The 18,072-nt window shown below is 45.4% G+C and overlaps 1 protein-coding gene across 7 annotated transcripts in view; it reads left to right on the top strand.

Moving 5' to 3' along the window:
* The window catches only part of LOC120957121 (protein outspread-like), a 192,275-nt gene that overhangs the window by 141,693 nt on the left and 32,510 nt on the right, over positions 1–18,072 (top strand). For 6 of the 7 annotated variants that reach the window (XM_049609536.1, XM_049609535.1, XM_049609537.1 and 3 more), the window contains exon 6: positions 17,414–17,557. The exons of the other annotated variant lie outside the window; for it this stretch is intronic. In XM_049609536.1, the coding sequence (XP_049465493.1) occupies positions 17,414–17,557 (144 nt within the window). The remainder of the gene's footprint in view (positions 1–17,413; positions 17,558–18,072) is intronic. 7 annotated transcript variants of the gene reach the window in all.

Below are 18,072 nucleotides of genomic sequence, written 5' to 3'. Positions count from 1 at the left end.
CACGATGCTCAACCAAAGGCGGCTTCGATAGCGACGGTAATGATGTTATTATTGTGTATTGCATTGCCGATTTATTCTGTCCCTAGATGCCCTCTCCCGAGCCGTGGGGGAAATACGGAACGGGAATGTGTATGTTTCCTCTTTTTTGTGTGCACCCCTTTACGCCAGCGGCACAACGCACAATCGATCGCACTCGTAACCGGGCGCTTTGCGCGACACAGCTACATACGTTTACGACAAATGTTTGCCACGAGATGTGACCGGAGCGCACTTAGATAAAACGGCATCGTTGGGCATGGCAGCCGTCCGTTCCACTCCTCCACTCCGCTTCGTGTTACACAATCGAGCACCAATTTAGAAGCTATGAAGCATAATCTCACCGATTTCGAGAGACCGTGTGCCGTTTGCCGGACCGATGCCAAGAACGCGAATGGATGGCTCGCTGCGGCCAAGCTGGCTGCTGCCCGATGTCATTTCTTGGCTCGTTTTTCTTCCCATTTTTCACTCGTTTGTTTTATACATCCCTCCCTGTCCCGGGGGAGAGTAGAGAGCGGATGGTTTGTAGCCATTTTTTGCACAAATTGGAATGGGTGAAGAATGGGAGGAGAGGGGAGGTGCCATTCTTCTGTCCCGGAGCTGCATTCGGATGCACCGCTGATGAGAAATGAAAACCCGAGGTTCGATTATGAGAAATTGCGGGAAAAATTGCTGCCATTACGATTTGCAGGGCCCCCGGGCACCGTTAGAGGCGGATGGGTAGGTGGTGGTAGAACGGTGGAAAAACAGATTTGTCATTCGACTGATTGCTTGTTCTATTCGGTCTGTTTGGATCGGGATAAGCAGTAGATAGAAAGAGAGAGAGTTTTTTTGTTGCATTCTTTTGCATAACAATCAAGCGTTTTGTTATGCGTATTTCATGTAGGGCGAATATTTTGCATGCAAAATGCCAATTTTGTTTCAATGTAAAAGTAAAAAAAACATACAATACTTTTGTCAGTATTACTTATCTTGCTCTATTAATTCCACAAACGTTTTTGAACGTTTTGATTTTTTTTATAAATTTTAATATTACATTACACATTTTACATTGTAGGAGTATAAATAACTAAAAATTGCTAATAATAAGTGATATAATCTTCACTTATGTAAGCTTACTTTTTGATCATTTCTTCATTTTTGCTTTAATAATGTTGATCATTATCGATTTAGGATTTTTTATGTTTAGGGATATCCATTTCTAAAAGAATTTAACTTGTTTATTTCCAAAAAGAATCACTGACATGATCAATCAGAAGGCTTATCTTGCAGCATACTCAAAAGCGAATTTAAGCAAAAGTCAGAGCAGTTTGGATGGCATAGTTGCAATAAAAGACGGATTGATTTATTCTCTTCTGTAAGTTCTTTCGTATTTTCATTAAAATATGATTAATCATAATCAGCTTTCCATTGAAACAATATTTTAACGACTCTGTTTTACATAGTTTGTTGCATATACCTGATCTCATTTGCTGCTGTTAAAGACAATTTGACATCCAGTGAGACGCTTCAAACACCCCAACAATCCTTAAAAACCACTCGTTCCATTCGCCCTTTGGACCACGATCTTAATCCACTTAAAGATCGAACGCTTTTAAGCACCCTTAGAATTTGTTTGGTTATTATTTTTAATCTAACTAGAAGAAAACATTCGCGCCCCTTGAAGCTGCACGCTTGAAAAGAGCAACAAACAAACCGCGTAACGAGTGCAAATGCACTGGCAAACACTCTCTTGGCCAAGCCTCCACAATCCCAGTACAATCCTCATACCGATAACAACACGCCTTTACCTTCCACATCAAACGGCGGCGGCAAAGTTCAGCCGTTCAACATCATCATCGGCAGCAACAGGAGTAGCAGCAGCTCCTGGGGGAGGGAAGTGGCCAGCTGGCTCTCCCCCTTTCCCAATCCGGAAAGCTGCATTCGGCATAATCGAAGCCGCCCGATTGTGTATGTGTATGTGTTCCGACTTGAGACTCATTGCCGATGCAAATTTATTCATAATTCTCTATTTTTCTCCAATTGTGTGCAATGTGCATCCAATTTCCCCTCGGCGCATCACCAATCAGCAGTAATTTTCCCTCCCATTTCCAGCCCGTTACGCAAGTCGCCCTATCGATCGTTCGTTCTTCTTTTTTTTAAGATCATGCGGAAGATGATGCTAAAGCGAATGATCACTGGATTAAACAGAATGAAGAGGGTTGGGACGGACGGTGTGCCAACTGGAGCCTTTCCTGCCAACCAACCTCCCTCCTTTGTCAACCCGATGGCAAAGCGTTTCGCAGCCATAGTGGCGCAGGAAATAAACAGTCAAATGTACCGCTAGAAAATAAACACACAGAGTGCCCAAGTGATCGACCCGGTTCGTATGAAATTGCATTCTAGGATCGGCTAGAATCGATGCGACGACACGCCTCTCCCCGTGTTATTTGCTCACGCAATGGTGAGCAGGGGAGAGGGGGCCCGTGGCGAGTGGGTTTTGCATCCTCGTGTATGGAAAGGGAGAAAAATCCAATCACACTGCATTTCATCACGCATCGCATGGGATCGGATCGTAATCGACCTCGCACCGGCAACGCCACCTTGCCCCCCCGCCGGTCGCACACGTAAGCGTAAAGATGCCACCCTCGTCGTGTGTCGGAACCGTGGGGACGCGGGGATCGATGGTCGGTGCACCGGTCCGGGGATGCAAATAATCGGTGCACCGTGGGTCATGCAGAATGCGAAAGAAGAATCGATTGCAGGCGCAGGCGCGAGTGCGAGTTCTTGCAAAAGTTCTATTCTCCTGTTCGCTTTTGCACAAAAAGACGAAATCGATTCGATCGCGCGACAGTGAGGTACCGATTTTCCGCTACACGGTAGAATGTGCTTTGAATTTTAATTTCAAAATTGTGTTCGGTTGTATATATTGTATAAACTTTACTCTCCAATGTTTAAACAGTCATTTAGTAACCGGTTACAATATACGCTCAGCTCCCAAACATTGTCCCAAAGACATTCAAAGCATCTCAAAATGTGTTTTCAATTCTAATAACTAAGAATGGCTCACATACGACACGCACACACACTGTACTAATCCGCACGTCGTGATGGATTGCATGTTCCGCATGACAAAGATGTGGTCGCCCGTGCTTGATGTTCGTGCTCAATCAATCGAGAGCCGCCCGCCCTTTCAATCCCATCCCCGTTCGTGCCCGTTCTTTGGTCTTCGGAGCTGTGGTCTTTGCCGTTCCTTCAGAACGGCGTCCATCTGCTTGGCTGCTAATTTCAGCCATTTCCATTTCAGCTTCATCAAACAACCAGCCCGAGCAGCCGGTGGGGCACACAGGAACAGGAGGGCACATATTGCGCAAAGAAGCAATCCTTTATTTCGCGCTCGATGGTGGGCTTTGTGATGGGTGATGGAGAAGATATACATATTTGTTTATTTATTTATTTATTCTTGGCAAAGACCTCCTTCAAACCGCACGCGTGTGCGGAGCTTCACGGGGTCACGGGCATGCTGTGGGGCGCTTTGGAGCGCTTCGGTTAGATTGACGTGATGCTGTCGGGAGGGGTTTTTACCTCTTGATCACATATCGCTTTAATGGCTGGAATGAATCAAGCGCTGCGGTAAGCTGTCTGCAGTGAAGACGAGCGTTGAAAAAATGTATTTGTTTAGTCTACACGATAGCAGCATCTCAAATCCTGCTACAATAGAATCCTTTTGTGCGTAACGTTACTACGCTTTGCAAAAATAAAGTTAAAGTTAAAGATTTATTTACTAAAATTAAGCAATAAGCTCGAGAAACCAACATTGCATATCTATTGAATCGATCGTTACAAATATTCCTTGTTAAACAATCAGTCCATCCCAGCCCCAGGACATTCGCTCTTAACCTCCACATTGACATTAAGCAGCGCATCATCGTACGTTTCGCGCATCACCTTCAGCGAAAACATTTTACTCCTTCGCGAAAAAACAACACGGATTGATGTTTGCCCCAAAGGTCGCTCACGAAACAGCTGCACGCTCGTGATCGTCGTGACGATAGCATCTTTTCGATGGATCCGGCTACCCTCGAGTGCTCCCGTTGCTTACACGCTACGGTCGACATGTTCTGACGATCCTGCTGCTCCAATCCCTCCGTACTGACGCTTGATGGAGCAGCTTCTTCACGGCGGGAAAACTGTTACGCAAACAAAACGGCGCAGCTAAGGGGAGACGGCTCGCTAACCTTGAGCGGCCTGTGCACGATCCGTCCGACGCCGCGATCCCCCACGGCTGATCGGTTTTGAGCGTACCCAGCGACGAGGTGTTGAAAGTTGCACCGCACTGAAGGTCGTCGTTGGCCATGTAGCTTCGGAAGAGTAGCGCAAAAACAAAACAATTTTCCCATGCGTTTCTTCCCATTGCGTGCGACCTTTGCTGGGTTGGAAATTTTACTGACAAAAAAACTGAATCTTTACCCACCCGGCTAGACGTAGTTTTCGCTCTCTGCTCTGGCCCTGTTAGAACGCTTCAACTATTAAAGCCAATCATTGACACCGACACGGATCGTGCAATTTGTGCCACGGCTTCATCCGGCAAGGGGCTAATTTTTCCTTTCCTAATTGGCCCGAGCCTAGCCCGACAGTCGGAAACAATGCCAATACGAGGGGGTAGGCGATAGTGGTGGGAAAATCGTGCATTGGGGAGGAGTTTCGGGAAACAAAGAACGAATTGGGTGGCTTACCACCAACCATTGCTTTCGGATGTTAACCGTTCTCGACGCTTATGACACACGTCGCCGTAACACCTTTGCGGCGGGAACTCCCGATTCAAGCGCGACGCAGACTCGGACCTGCATACATGCCCTGGTCTGTCTCAATTAGAGGGACCGTAACGATCCGATTGGGTGCAATTTGTTAAATGTCAGCTCACAAACTGTCCGCCCCCATCCGCACGAGTAGAATGTCAATTCCAGAAATGCACTACCTCCCCGGGAACACCCGGGCCACACTAACTCGCTTCAGAACTTTTGGTCCTTCGAACCGGATCGTCTTAGAACGCGAGCCAGGCGACCAGGAAATTGACTTGTGCGAATGGAGTAAAACACCACGCCGCACGCGCGCCCCCTTAACAGGGCGCTACAGTTCACGCATTCCAATCGAAACGGACAGCGCTGACCCACATTTTCCGACAGGCCGTACCGTGGCATAATCATATCTTCCGGATCGATCAGGGTGGAGCATGTGCCGGTTTGGTTTGATCTCGACCATCGCCCGCGACGTAGAAAAATGGAGGTGAGAGGGCCAAACCGTGCGCGTGCCAAACGTTCCTTATTGGAATGACCGTGGCAAAGGAAGGTGGTGGTGGTGATGGTGGTAGAGTAAAGACAATTAATTTGTATCGCACTCATAACCGATCGCTTTTTGCAAAGGCTATTTGGAATGTAACCGATCGGACATGCGATCCGATCATGTGCCACGACTAATCGAGCGATGGAGAATGGTTCTGTTTGCCAAATTAATTACGATCGAAAAGATTAGTTCCTTTATTCCTTCCCTCTTACAAAGCCATTGTTGTCGCTTTTCTAAACGGATATTAGCGTGGTTTCTCTTTGCAGACTTTCAATTAACTAATACTGTACCATTGTCATGAGCCATTGTCGGCCATCATTAGCTGGCATCATCGTATTGTGAAAATTATTCATAAATGAACAAATTTGGATCACTCACCACCGCACGCGTCTAATAAATCGCCTTCATTATCAAACCGTCTTCTGCTCTTTCCCGTAGTTCCCCTTTAGTCGATCGAAGTGTTGAAAGATGATCCGGCTGCTACATTTTAGTGCACGTCATAAATTATGCTGATACGTCTGCCCCGTAATTGTTTCCGACGGCGGTGCTTATCGGGCTAATTTAAGCACCTTTTGCTCGCGTGCTCGTTTTCTTCCTTTCCCAACCGTATTGGAATTCGAGAGCAGGAAATCACCATTAAACAAATCGAACCATAACCTTAGGCTGCGTAGGTTTCACTAGCTAGACACCCCGCGGGACGGGCGCAGTAGTCGATTGGCGCTGGATTATACATTCTATTTCTCATTATTAGATTTTATTATGCAGGGACAAAGCGCAAAAACTAAAAAACGACACAGAGCGCGAAAAGTCCCACGCACATTAGCAGCAGCGATTGGATTGGCAAAAGCGATCGTCGTAGGTGTTGGAATTGGCATGATCGTGCTGTGACTTTGACACAAACCCCAGCACGGTCACTGCAGCTCTACCCTCACAGCAACACACACACATGTCATCGGTGGTATGATTTATGTCGGTTGATAGTTTTGCGAGCGTTTGGTTTTTTGTTCCTCTATCCCGGACAAATGATTGCTCTTAGATGCTTTTTTTAATATAGACTTGCTGCAGACATAGCAGATATAAAACAGAATGCCGCACCTCAACCCAAGCCCGCAATTAAACTATGTTCAATTAATCAATAAAAATAATTGTGAAGTATCAATCGACAATTAACCAATTAAACGATCGACGACCGTACGCCGGTAACGAATCCACGATTCCACTTACATCGTCTCCAAAAAAACCCAGAGGCTTGCAATAAATTAATCGCAAAGATGAGCGGTGACAGATATTTGCGACATAAACGAAGCAAACGAAACGTTCAAGAAAAACAACAAAAAACAAAACTGGGAAACCAAGCCAGTCACGAACCGAAAACGATCGCGATCTTTCCCGGTTAATCTCTGCCCTGGGACGCTCGCTTTTCCCGTGTCTGTGCTGTGCCCTGGTTTCTTCATAATTTTCCTTTACTATTGCTTCTCGTTGTCTCCCTCCCCTCTCGTAATCCGCAAGTACAGAAAGCAAGTGTGCAGTGTCGTTTTCGCTTTTTTGTTTTGTTTGCTCCAATGAAAATTCTACCCCGATGGAAAGAAAGGGAAATTTGCAATACGGCAACCAGTGAAAACGAAACCCTCACCGAACGATGCCGTCACCGTTTGGGAGGTGGTATTTAAAAACTGCATCACTATCTTCTTTCTGTCCCTTCACACCTTGTGGGGAGAGGGGGTGAACAGAATGGGTGTAATACGGGATGAAAGTAAAAGCGATAGACAGTGACGACTGTGCGCCTTTTTTGTGCGAAAGATGCCAATACCAAGATCGGTGGGTTTCCCTGATCGGCACGGTTCGCTCGGGGCGGGCTATGATGTAGAGAAATGGAGACTAGCAGTGATCACTTTCCACTTTATGAGGTTTTGGTTTCGGATGGTAGGATAGGAGTAAGCTGGAATGGAATTCGTTTTTCCAGCTGACCTATTTTCACACCGCAAAGCCGAACTGTTTTCCAATTATGAAATTTAGGAATCCAATTTCTTTCTGTAATATCTATCACGGTGTGGTTGACTAATCGATCGTTTAAGTGTTTTAGTTGCAAAGCATCAAGTGTTATGTTAACAATCAAAATTATAAGTGGTGTTTATTGGACAACGCTTTATTCCAATTCTAAACATACATCCAAAAATTAAATTGATTTCAAGTACAAATTATCTAACCAATTTTTGTAATAGCCTCAAGCGTAAATTGTTCTCTAAATTCCCCGACAAACAAACCGAGACGTTCTCATAATGGTAATTTTACCAACATTTTAACCACCATATCATCAATCACTTTTAAACGGTTCCAAATTAGCCATCTCGATCAAATCGACGACGTTCGTCACTGATCACCGATCCCATACATTGCAGTGCACAGCGGCCACCACCTTCACCACGGTCAAGCATAAGATGCGAAACGAAATTGGCTAATCGTGATCACCATTTATCTAATCCATCGGTCCGTGGTTTTGTCGCTGGTCTCTCGCTGGTGCGTTTCGCCTCTCATTATGACCCCGGGGCGGAGGTGTGTGTGCGCAAAACTGCTACGACTGACCTTGAATTCACGCGAGGAACCACCCGCAGCGGGTCCGGCCCCGGCACGCCACAAGAACACGGCGGAGGCTTAATTGTGCGGCAAGATATGCATCTTAAATATGTGGCAGTGGGTGATCCGGGAGGATGCCGTGAGGGGAACAACAACACACGCCATTTGACTTCTGACTGCATGTTTTATGAGTTGCTTTACGCAGGTGCAATATTGTTAAAGTTTTGTTTTTCTGTTCTTCTTTCGTTGCAGGTAAGTGATTCGGCTACGCTTCTAAACCGTAACGAACCGTAATTTTGGAGCTCCAGGCGGGAGTCCATTTTTTGGGCTAAGTATCAGCATGAAACAATTTGTTAGCCGTACAACAGCAACAAAAATATAATCTTTTATGCAACAGCAGCCGTCTCATCGGTATTAAATTTCCGTCTGCTAGTGCAGTAGCCTCAGCGTTCGGGATAAAGAATGTCGCATGCTAAAACTGCGTCCTGTAGTGATATTAATCTCGGAGCCGCGTGCGCTTCTAATGAAGTCTAACCGCGCTAACAGCGCTGGCACGATGGTCGTATGTGTGCAGTAGAAATGGGATATGAGCCTAAACACCCCATACAGTCCCGTGTGCCGTCCCCGAATCGATAATGAAAGCATTTAGCATGATTTAATAGCGAGCACACACGCGCACCATAAATCACGTTCCGCCATTCCGGCTGCATTCCCATAAATCATGGCTTACTTTGGCGCAAAATGCTAAATCTGATCCCCTAAAAAGACAACGTGCGCTCTCTCGCTCTCGTGTCACCAACATGCATGCGCACAACATCTCGCGCTTGATCGCTCGCGTCCTGTCGACGGGATTGGAGTGTGGATATTCTGCTCTAACCCGTGCCGGACTGGTTTTTTGCTTTTTGTTTAAGAAGCTAAAGAACTTGCAAACTATTAGGTAATTTGAACTGCTGTTACTGCTTCTGCTGCTGTAGTTCCCGGTGTTGCTGAGCTGCTGTCGTGGCACGGGGACGATTTATGAGCTGCACCCGGCAAAATCCACGACTCAAGCATACTCTGTGTGTGTGTGCGCAGGTCAAAGGGTATTGTGCAGCGTTTATTGCAAGCCGGCTGTCGTCAAGGGTAGGTCGCTGAAGGATTGGCTTTTGGACGCTAAGTGTGCGCGCAACGGTGTGTTTAGAACAAACTGGTTTGCATAAAGAAATCACAAATTATTCTTACAGGGAATGGCGGTAGGACATTTTACTGTATTCCTATTCAATAATTACCTGTTTTTTATTGAATCGATAAATGTTCAACATTGTTGTTAAATACATATGTGATCTTAATGACCTACCATAATCATTGGGAATTTAAAACTGAGATATTGTTGAACGAAACATTATGTCTAAAAAGTAATACATTTGAGGAAATTTTATTCAGGACGATTTGATTTGATTGATAAACTACCATTGGTGAAATGTGCAGATGGTCTTACATTTGAATAATGTTCTTTCATTGATTATTCATTTAATTTCATTTCGGATACAACATTTTTAAAATTTCATCATACCTTTTGGAACGCCCAAACATCCCGCCTAAAGGAAGCACGCATGAAGCCGAATTTCATTTTACTCACAAATTGACAACTGATTGATCACTGATGGGTCGGCACATTCTCGGCGGAAATATTTCCACACTTTAAACCCGCCTTAAGTATTGACACATTCTTCCGCTTTCCGATTTTATTCGACTCAATTCGTTTGACCAGCAAAGCTGCAGCTCCAACGGCAGCTGTGCGCAGCAATCGTAATCTTGCCTTGGCACGCCTTGGAAGACCCAAAATCAATACCTGCCTGCCGAACATGAATAATGCAACCTCTGCCAAAACATCAGCCCGCTAACGAGGCTGATTGAGACCTGGCTGGCTGATTGCGAATGCATGCCGCGCGATTGCAAGAAGCATTTACCTTCCCGCATGCACCGAACGCAGCTGATGCTCATCGCGCATCAACTTGCTCCCTTCTACTTGATATCTCAATACTCTTTTCTTTTTTCTGTTTTTTTTTTTGCTCGAGGCATTTCTTTGTTATCCACTTTTGGTGTACTTTAAGCACCACAGCACAAAAGCCAAAAGTCGCTAAAGTCGAACTCCCGACAGGGACGACCGTATGCAGGATGGAAAGTGTGCTGAATAATGCAACATGCAGACGACATAAATCATCGGCAAAATTGCTAAGCAACAGTTTTTGGAAATAGGAGTGATAAAACTCGTTTAGAACTCTGGTTAGAAGTCGGATAGGGTTTCAAAGGAGGTACGAGGAGTGAAAATGGCTCAAAGGAAAGAAGAAGAGCAGAAATTAGTGATACATAATTCCCCTCACCGATATAACGCTTTTATCACACCTCTCGGGATTTGAGTTGTCCGCCTCTACAAGGTTAGTACATTTTAGGCAATCATTCGCAAATAAATCGCTCCCCGATCGATCGTTCGATCGATGCATTCGCAGCACGCAAACTACGCAAAAGGCTTTCGTGTTTATCGGTTTTATTCGGAGCGCTTGTGATTTTTGAATTTACAGCCTGTTCGTTTTCCACGAATCTTACGATGGATTATTTTTTTAATCAATCGAAATCGGCTCTTCTCGGCCAAGGACCAAATTCACCTTAAATCTTCAGCCAGCCAGCCAATCCCTTCGAGGTCGTAAATCTTCTCCGGCAACTCTCCACGCATCCCACTGCGCATGTTAACATGCCATTATAACTATCCTTTTGCCACCATTCGATGATGATCGATTTGATGAAGAGTTTTTTTGGAGAGGAAATATGCTTGCTGTATCCTTGGATATGAGGAAGAAAATTCCAATTCCACTTCGGCACATGGTGCAGTGCATGATTTGTGTGTTATAAATAAATATATATGTGTATGCCTGCACTTGCCATTGAAAGTGAAGCTGGCACGAAGCAATCACGAACAGCGGAATGGCTTTTGCATTGAAGCTGACATTAATGCACCGTCTTTGATTGAGCATCACGCAAGTCCCTTCGCCGATCCTGTTTAAACATTAAGATTACACCATCCCGAGTCTGGCGCAAAATGGCAAAGGTAATTTTGAGGTCCTATAAAAGATTAAAAAAAAACGCCACGCTTCCAATAAAAACTGCTACAAAATGCCTGCCGATTGTGGCGCAGATAGTGAATTATTTATTAATAACACACAGACGAGACACGCTCAAGGGCTGCATTGCGCGCACCGTTTTGTTCGATAGCAAAAAGCAGCCCCATCCCCCTTCGCGACCAGCATGCGACATGGCTTTCGCAACCTGGCACGTCAATGCCGCGTCTGCGAAAGCATTCGGTCAAACATTCCGATCCATTCTGCAGGTGTTCGGTCTGTACGACACACCACTTGGCAGCACCGCCGCACTTGTCTTCTTCGCCGTCCCCTCTTGTGTGGCCAAAAATTATCGACGCTTGTTGTAGCTTGTTTCATTTATGTTTGCAGTGGTGATTGCACGAGAAACGAGCACCACGTACGCATGAAACTTTTAGCGAAAACTAAAAAAAAAAAAACAATAAAAACTGCAAATATGCGTTTGCTGGCTGTGTCTGTCTTCTCGTACAACGTGGCGCACTCATGCCTGATTTTGTATCCCCTATCGGGTTCGGAATTGTGCCAATGTGCAATTAAAAAAACCTTGAGCCAAAGGCCTGCCACCGGCACTCGGTTCGGATGGACTCTGGTGGGCACAATTACCACCCCAAAAGCCCAAGCCACCAGCGACACCGATTATCAGGTCTACAGCCTCTACAACACTAGCCTTAGGTTGCCGCTGCGTTTCCCAACCAGCAGAGGAACTTTTGTTTTCGATGGAATTCGAAGCAGCAGCCCGCAGCAACGCCGAAGGATGACCGGTTTTCATTATGACGGATTGTTCGGAGTGCGTTTGTGCGCGTTCGTTGTTTCTCGGCCTCAGCCTCAAGGGTCGGGTCTGCCCATTTATGGTGCTAGGAATCGGTTAAAGCGACACACCAGTTCCAAAAAAAGTGACCACTATCTGGCCGCACGGAAGGTTCGCGGACGCCCAAACAGGTGCCACAGGTGCGATCCGAAAGGCGTTGTGTCGTATCTCGGATCGCGATCATGTGAAGGGAGTGATTTTGTTTCACCTAATTAATCTGTTTTGCCATAGCAGGAAAATCTAATCACACACGCAAGCGGGCGGCTGTTTGATAGGCACTTAGTTTTGTTTGATACCAAATTGGAGATATTAATTTGAAAAGGGGAAGCAAATAAATCGTTTTTACTGACCGCTTGTGCTGCTGCTTGAGTTTAAATTGTTTTCTGTTTATGGTTCGACCGCAACAAGTGTAAATTATTTTTATCATATTAAATCATTCTCATTAATGTGTAGATAACAGAATTAAACCCGCAATCGAATTCGCTTAGCCTAGCCTTGGTTAGTTTTATAGCCTTAGGTCACAAGGATAATAGTACGAATTATGAACACAATTTGCTATTTTAGATTGTGCTTCACAATAACATTGAACGCCGAAAACGGATGGTAATATATAAAAGTAAACTATACGATAGAGGTTCTGATCGTTATTTCGTTGTCATTATCCTGACCGAAGCCTTTTATAATACTTAGAAAAAAACATATATGCCACAGCTAATATTGAAATTGGGCCGGTCTGGTGGTACAGCCGTAGACTCGTACGACTTAACAACATGCCCATCATGGGTTCAAGCCCCGAATAGACCGTGCCCCCATACGTAGGACTGACTATCCTGCTATGGTAACAATAAGTCATTGAAAGCCAAGCTCACTTCACTAGTGGGTACTGGCAGGCCTTGACCGACAGCGGTTGTTGTGCCAAAGAAGAAGAAGAAGCAGAAGAATATTGAAACCAAAAAAAACTGTTTTGGATTGAAAAGATTGAAAAGAATTTAAAATAAAAGATAAAAAGCTTAAGTTGTTTAAACACACTCAACATCAATTCGATGTATGTTTGCGATACAATCCAACAGATGACATACAGTAACCGATCCAATTGACATAATGCTACTTTTACCATTGTAAAAGATGCTCCCAAAACTTGTGCCTAACACAACGTTCGCTTCTTCTTCAAATGTTACTACAGCTCAAAGAAACACGATGTTGCTGTACGCCACAGTGCAAACTAAAGCAAGAAGAAATCACACGATCACACTTTTAGAAAACTGCAAACACAAGCTACATGCATCCTGCATGCATATACCCGCAGTGAACCCATCATGTACGTAGTTATGCACGCCGTGCACTGATGCACCGTGCAGATGCACTTCGCGGAAGCAGTGTGTTCCTTTCCGAAAGAGCATGACATCTCTGACACTGGCCGTCCCCGTCCACAAGACTCTCTCCGACACGACTCGCTCTCCTTGCCGTGTGGGGCGACAAAGATGATAAATTAGCTTTTAATGAAGCCTAGACCTCTCGTTTTCGCCTCCTTGTCGCTCGCAGCTTGTCTTTGAAGTGGCAGAAGAAATCTGCATATTTGCAGCACACAACACCACGGTCGACATGAAAAAGGGACAAGTGTACGGTAGAGAGAAAAAAAAACGATTCAAACGAAAAATTACGATGTTCACCCCGAAAAAAAACCCACACATGTTAACACTGCGACGCATTTTCCTCCAACGTAGGCACCCCAGGTCTAACAAAGCCGATTCGATCCAGGCCCCAGGCCGTCCCTTCGTGTTCGTGAATGCCGCTGCAACGCAGAGCACAGAACGCGGTACGGCCGTTGACCTCTCGCGATGTACCTCGGCCCTGCCTCCCCCCCCCCCCCTCCCCTCCCATCGGGTTCACGAATTATGAAAGTGAAAACTTGTCGCGCCCGGTTTCGCTTGTGCACCGTCCGCCGCGCAGTACGTTCGCCCTCGTCCCCAGCTCCAGCCAGGCGACGCTGGCGACGGACAGTCTTCCGGAACATAAAATCCTACCGCCGGGCGGGAACCAAACCGGGAGAAAGAAGGGGGAGGGGAAAGGTTTGTGCTGTGCTGCAACTGCTGCCGAACGCAACCCGAAAACCTCCCCCCACCCCTCCCCGGGGCACTGTGTGTGTCTGCGATCGCCGCAGAGTTTATTTATTCGCGCAGTCAAAGGTTTTGAAGCTGATTAGTGTACGCGAGTCGAACCGTGGGGTGCTGCCTGCAGTAACACGAATCAGCTAAGAGGGGCTTTGAGTGGAGGGTGAATGGAGGTTACAGGATGGAAAGATAAATCGATACCGGACAGACACGTTGTCTGGACTGGCAGAAAAAAATCAGGGAGGATGCAAGGTTGGAGGAGCTGGAGGAACGCTCTACGCCCCACTTGAGCTCGGTGGATTTTCGATTTAGAGGTTTGTTCGTGTTTTGGTGCAATGTTCGGATGGTTGGTTCGGTGCATCCGTTCAGCGAATTTTAAATCGATGTCTCTTGTCTCACCACACCAAAGAGACTTTAAACGACCTTATCTCATTTTATATTGTACCTCACTTCCATCTTCTAATACCATGTTATTTGGTTCTGTTCTCCCCTTTCCTGCGCGAACTTAAGTCTCTTTCTCTGTACGGGTGGTTATGGCAAGAATATATTGCCCCTTTAATTTTGTTATCCTTTGTGCATTCTTCCTTTTCTTAACTACAGTGTTTCATTAACAGCACACACTTAGAAATCGACGGTGAAAAAAACAAACACCACCCAAAAGCCTTCCCTGCTTGTAGGAATATTTCTTCCTTCGAACATTGGTGATTGTTTTCCTTTTAATTTCGCATGTCGATAAATTGTAACCCATCGTGAACCGTGTTTATCAGCGCGTTACAATTGCTAACCAGAGGGGCAGTAAATTGATTTCATGCCAAGCATGCCGGCACACGGCTTCTCCCGGGTGGAAACAAAAATAAAAGGTTCCTTATTAATTACAGCCATTTTTCGTGTTGTCTCCCGTGTAGCAAAATATTGGCTTTTCGATTGTCTCTGAGTGTATGTTCTTCCTTGTGTTTGTCTCCACTCGTTTCGCGTGCATGCTCACTGACACTGCATACATTGTTGCAAAGCCAGATATTCATCAATGGGCAGAGGTCACACCTACGGTCTCGGAAGAGTGATCGAGAGAGAGAGAAAGAGAGAATGGCAGAGAGAGAGAGAGAGAGATATTTCCACGTGAGAAGAAGAGCGGAGACGTTTTGATAAGTTTCGCGTGTAATTATAATTTACAGCGTCACACCAACGCCAATAAGCACCTACTGTGCGCGCACGGGGATATGTGATGCTGATGCTTTTGCAAACTCAATAAACATCCCCTCCTGCATCTATGCATCAACCCCCAAAACCAGCTCCATCAACCGAACCGGTACCGATGGTACTCATTTCCATTCCTTCGTTGTTGGGTTTTTTTTTCTTTTGCAATTTTTATTTCCTGTGTCTATAAGTGCATTTCGCTATTATACGATCGAACCATCGACTTCTTTTATGCTTCGATGTAATACTACTTTTGCTCCCTCTCTCTCTCTTTACACATTTTACCCAACCCATAGTGCAACAATGTTGCAGTGCAGTCGTTATTGTGCCACAACGTTCTCCGACCGGAGGCAATATACTTGTAAACGTACATCTGCCTCCACACGCCCTCGTCACACGTTCCCCCGAAGCACATTCGAACTCGAAAGATGCATTGCGAGAGATCCGCCGACATTCGCTAGTTCGCTGTTGCATTCGATTGTAACGCTCATTTATCAATTGTATGATAATTGCACCGAACAAAGGCCCTTCTTACTACGGCGTGATACGATGAACGAGGGGTGATGTTGTTGTCTCCCGGGATGACTAGGGCTCCGTAGGAAGTGTTCGGACTCTGCACTCAAATGCTCAATGCTGTGGCTTGGCCGGTTCTAGGGTTCATGCTTACAGTTGTTGTAGAAGAAGACTGTTCCATCCGTGCGATCATAATTTCTTCAACTCTAACATTAAAACCGTTGCCCCTTCGGTCGTCTTCTACAAGGAGCACTGATTTGCTTCTTGAGAAAACCATGGTGGAAGAAAATACTTCTAACACATTTATACCGATTTGCAACTATCGGTGATGAGAGTCTTTGAGCGACAATTTCCTTAACACCGATGTCCCCACACATCCCTGTAATCGTAGCGATACCAAACAATACGTTATAAAGTATGCCTAATTTACGGTCACACCTTAGCACATCCTTTTTACGCTGGCAATTATGTTGCAAAGCGCTGCTGCCGTTACGATGCCACTCACTGTCCTGCCCTGCGCACGGCACGGCAAGTGTCACAAACCGTCCCAGTGTGGTAGGACCCCGTTATCATTACCCGCAATTAGAATAAAACGAAACCATCACTTTGAAATGTGCGAACGATTTAGAAACATAAATTCTACACCAACAGTGCAGTCGGCCGCTTTGCCGTGCCGCAGCGATTAAATGCAATGGCCCTGACAACGGCCCGCTGCTATGATTATGGTGCAACGTGTTAAAGTGTTGAAAGGTTTCAGTTATGAAATAAAATACGACATTTCCAATCAGATGAACAACGCCAGTGGCCTGCGCAAACCAGGCGACCGGGCAAACTGCATCCGGTGGCACTGGCAATGCTGTGGGCACGGGTTGTCGGCTGTGTGCTGCCTGTTTACTCTCGGTTATCTTCAACCGAGCGCGCCACGGCCAGCGCGTTAATTATGTAGCTGACTGTTGCGCCCTCGTTTTACGGCCGCCAAGGCACGGGCACATTAAACCTATTTTACTCTCGCCCTAGCAGTGGGTAAAACTGTCCGTGGTGAACCTGGCGGTGCGACCGTTTGCCAAACAAAGTTGATAACGATCCGATCGCATCGATCTCACTGTTGTGCGATCGGTTACTACAGTGTTCGATTGATGATTTTTGGTCTATTTGAGCGTGATGGTGGGTTTGTTGTAGGGTATGTTGCACGAAATCTATATTACTCCACGGGTCGGTTCTTATCTTTTACTGCACCGAATCGGTTTGTTGATCCGCTTTATCCTATCTTATAAGCACCCATTTTGCAATGTAAATATAACAATAATTGCAAATCTATGATTTGGCTTCAATTAAAGTTTTGTTTCTTTTTCTTTCTCGTTTTTTTTCTCTTTCTTTACCACCATCTTCCTTTTCCTTCATCACCAATTTCTCCTCCATTTCGACACACCTCAAATCAAATATGCTTGAATTGCATCCTTCACCTGCATTCCTTCCATCATCAAATGAATGAATTTCAATTTGCTTTGCTTCATGTTTTGCATGTTTGAATGCGTTTTTTCATATTTACTTGTTTGATTCTGTATGTGCGTGTGTGATTTTGTGTACGTATGCACGGTTGTTACGCTTGCACTTCGACCATTTGTGTTTTATTTTGTCACCCCCGTCCCCACTCCTTCCACCATTGCAACACCCACCCAAAATACAATGCAACCTGGATCTGATGCACGGATGCACCACAGTGTACAACGAGGTACAGTCGCCAATTTCGGCCAAAAGCAACACGCCCCCAGGAAGGGACAAGCTTACGCTGCAGCTCGATGGCGGTAAGGCCCAGCCGCGACTTCGGACCCGCCATCGCTCATCGGTCGACGTCAGTGATTCAGGTGAGTTATGCATCTTTTGGTAGCACACGAATGAAACCGCTAATCGTGAGAGTTTTACTAACATTTTATTACTATTTTTTTTTCGATTGTATTTTGGTCATATTTTTGATAGTTTTCTATGATTACTTTAAAGAGCAACAATTAGAAACAATTTTCGCTATTTTTTTGCAAATCCCTTTTTTTTCAAATTAATACATCTGCACAAGCAAAGGTGAAAACTCGTCAGATTCAACCGCTCCCTTGCAATTATTATTGTTATAAGTCCTTCAATCCCATAATCATACCATATTTACAGATCAGGTCTAACTATTACCTCTCTTCAGCATCCTTGCACATCTTACCCATCCTCTTGCACCGCGACCAATGCACATATTTGCACTCGATTAGCGGCATGAAATTACATTCCACAGCTTCCTAGCCGGTGTATGTGTGTGGTAAAATTAATTTAAATTTGTCATGATTTCTACCAATATCCCCCTCACTCGCACAACTAGCACGTATTTCCCCCATCGGTC

This window comes from Anopheles coluzzii, chromosome 3 (assembly GCF_943734685.1).
Source record: "Anopheles coluzzii chromosome 3, AcolN3, whole genome shotgun sequence".
Lineage (NCBI taxonomy): Eukaryota > Metazoa > Arthropoda > Insecta > Diptera > Culicidae > Anopheles > Anopheles coluzzii.
The sequence above is the reverse complement of the archived record's forward strand: the minus strand, read 5'-3'. Positions and strand labels throughout refer to the sequence as shown.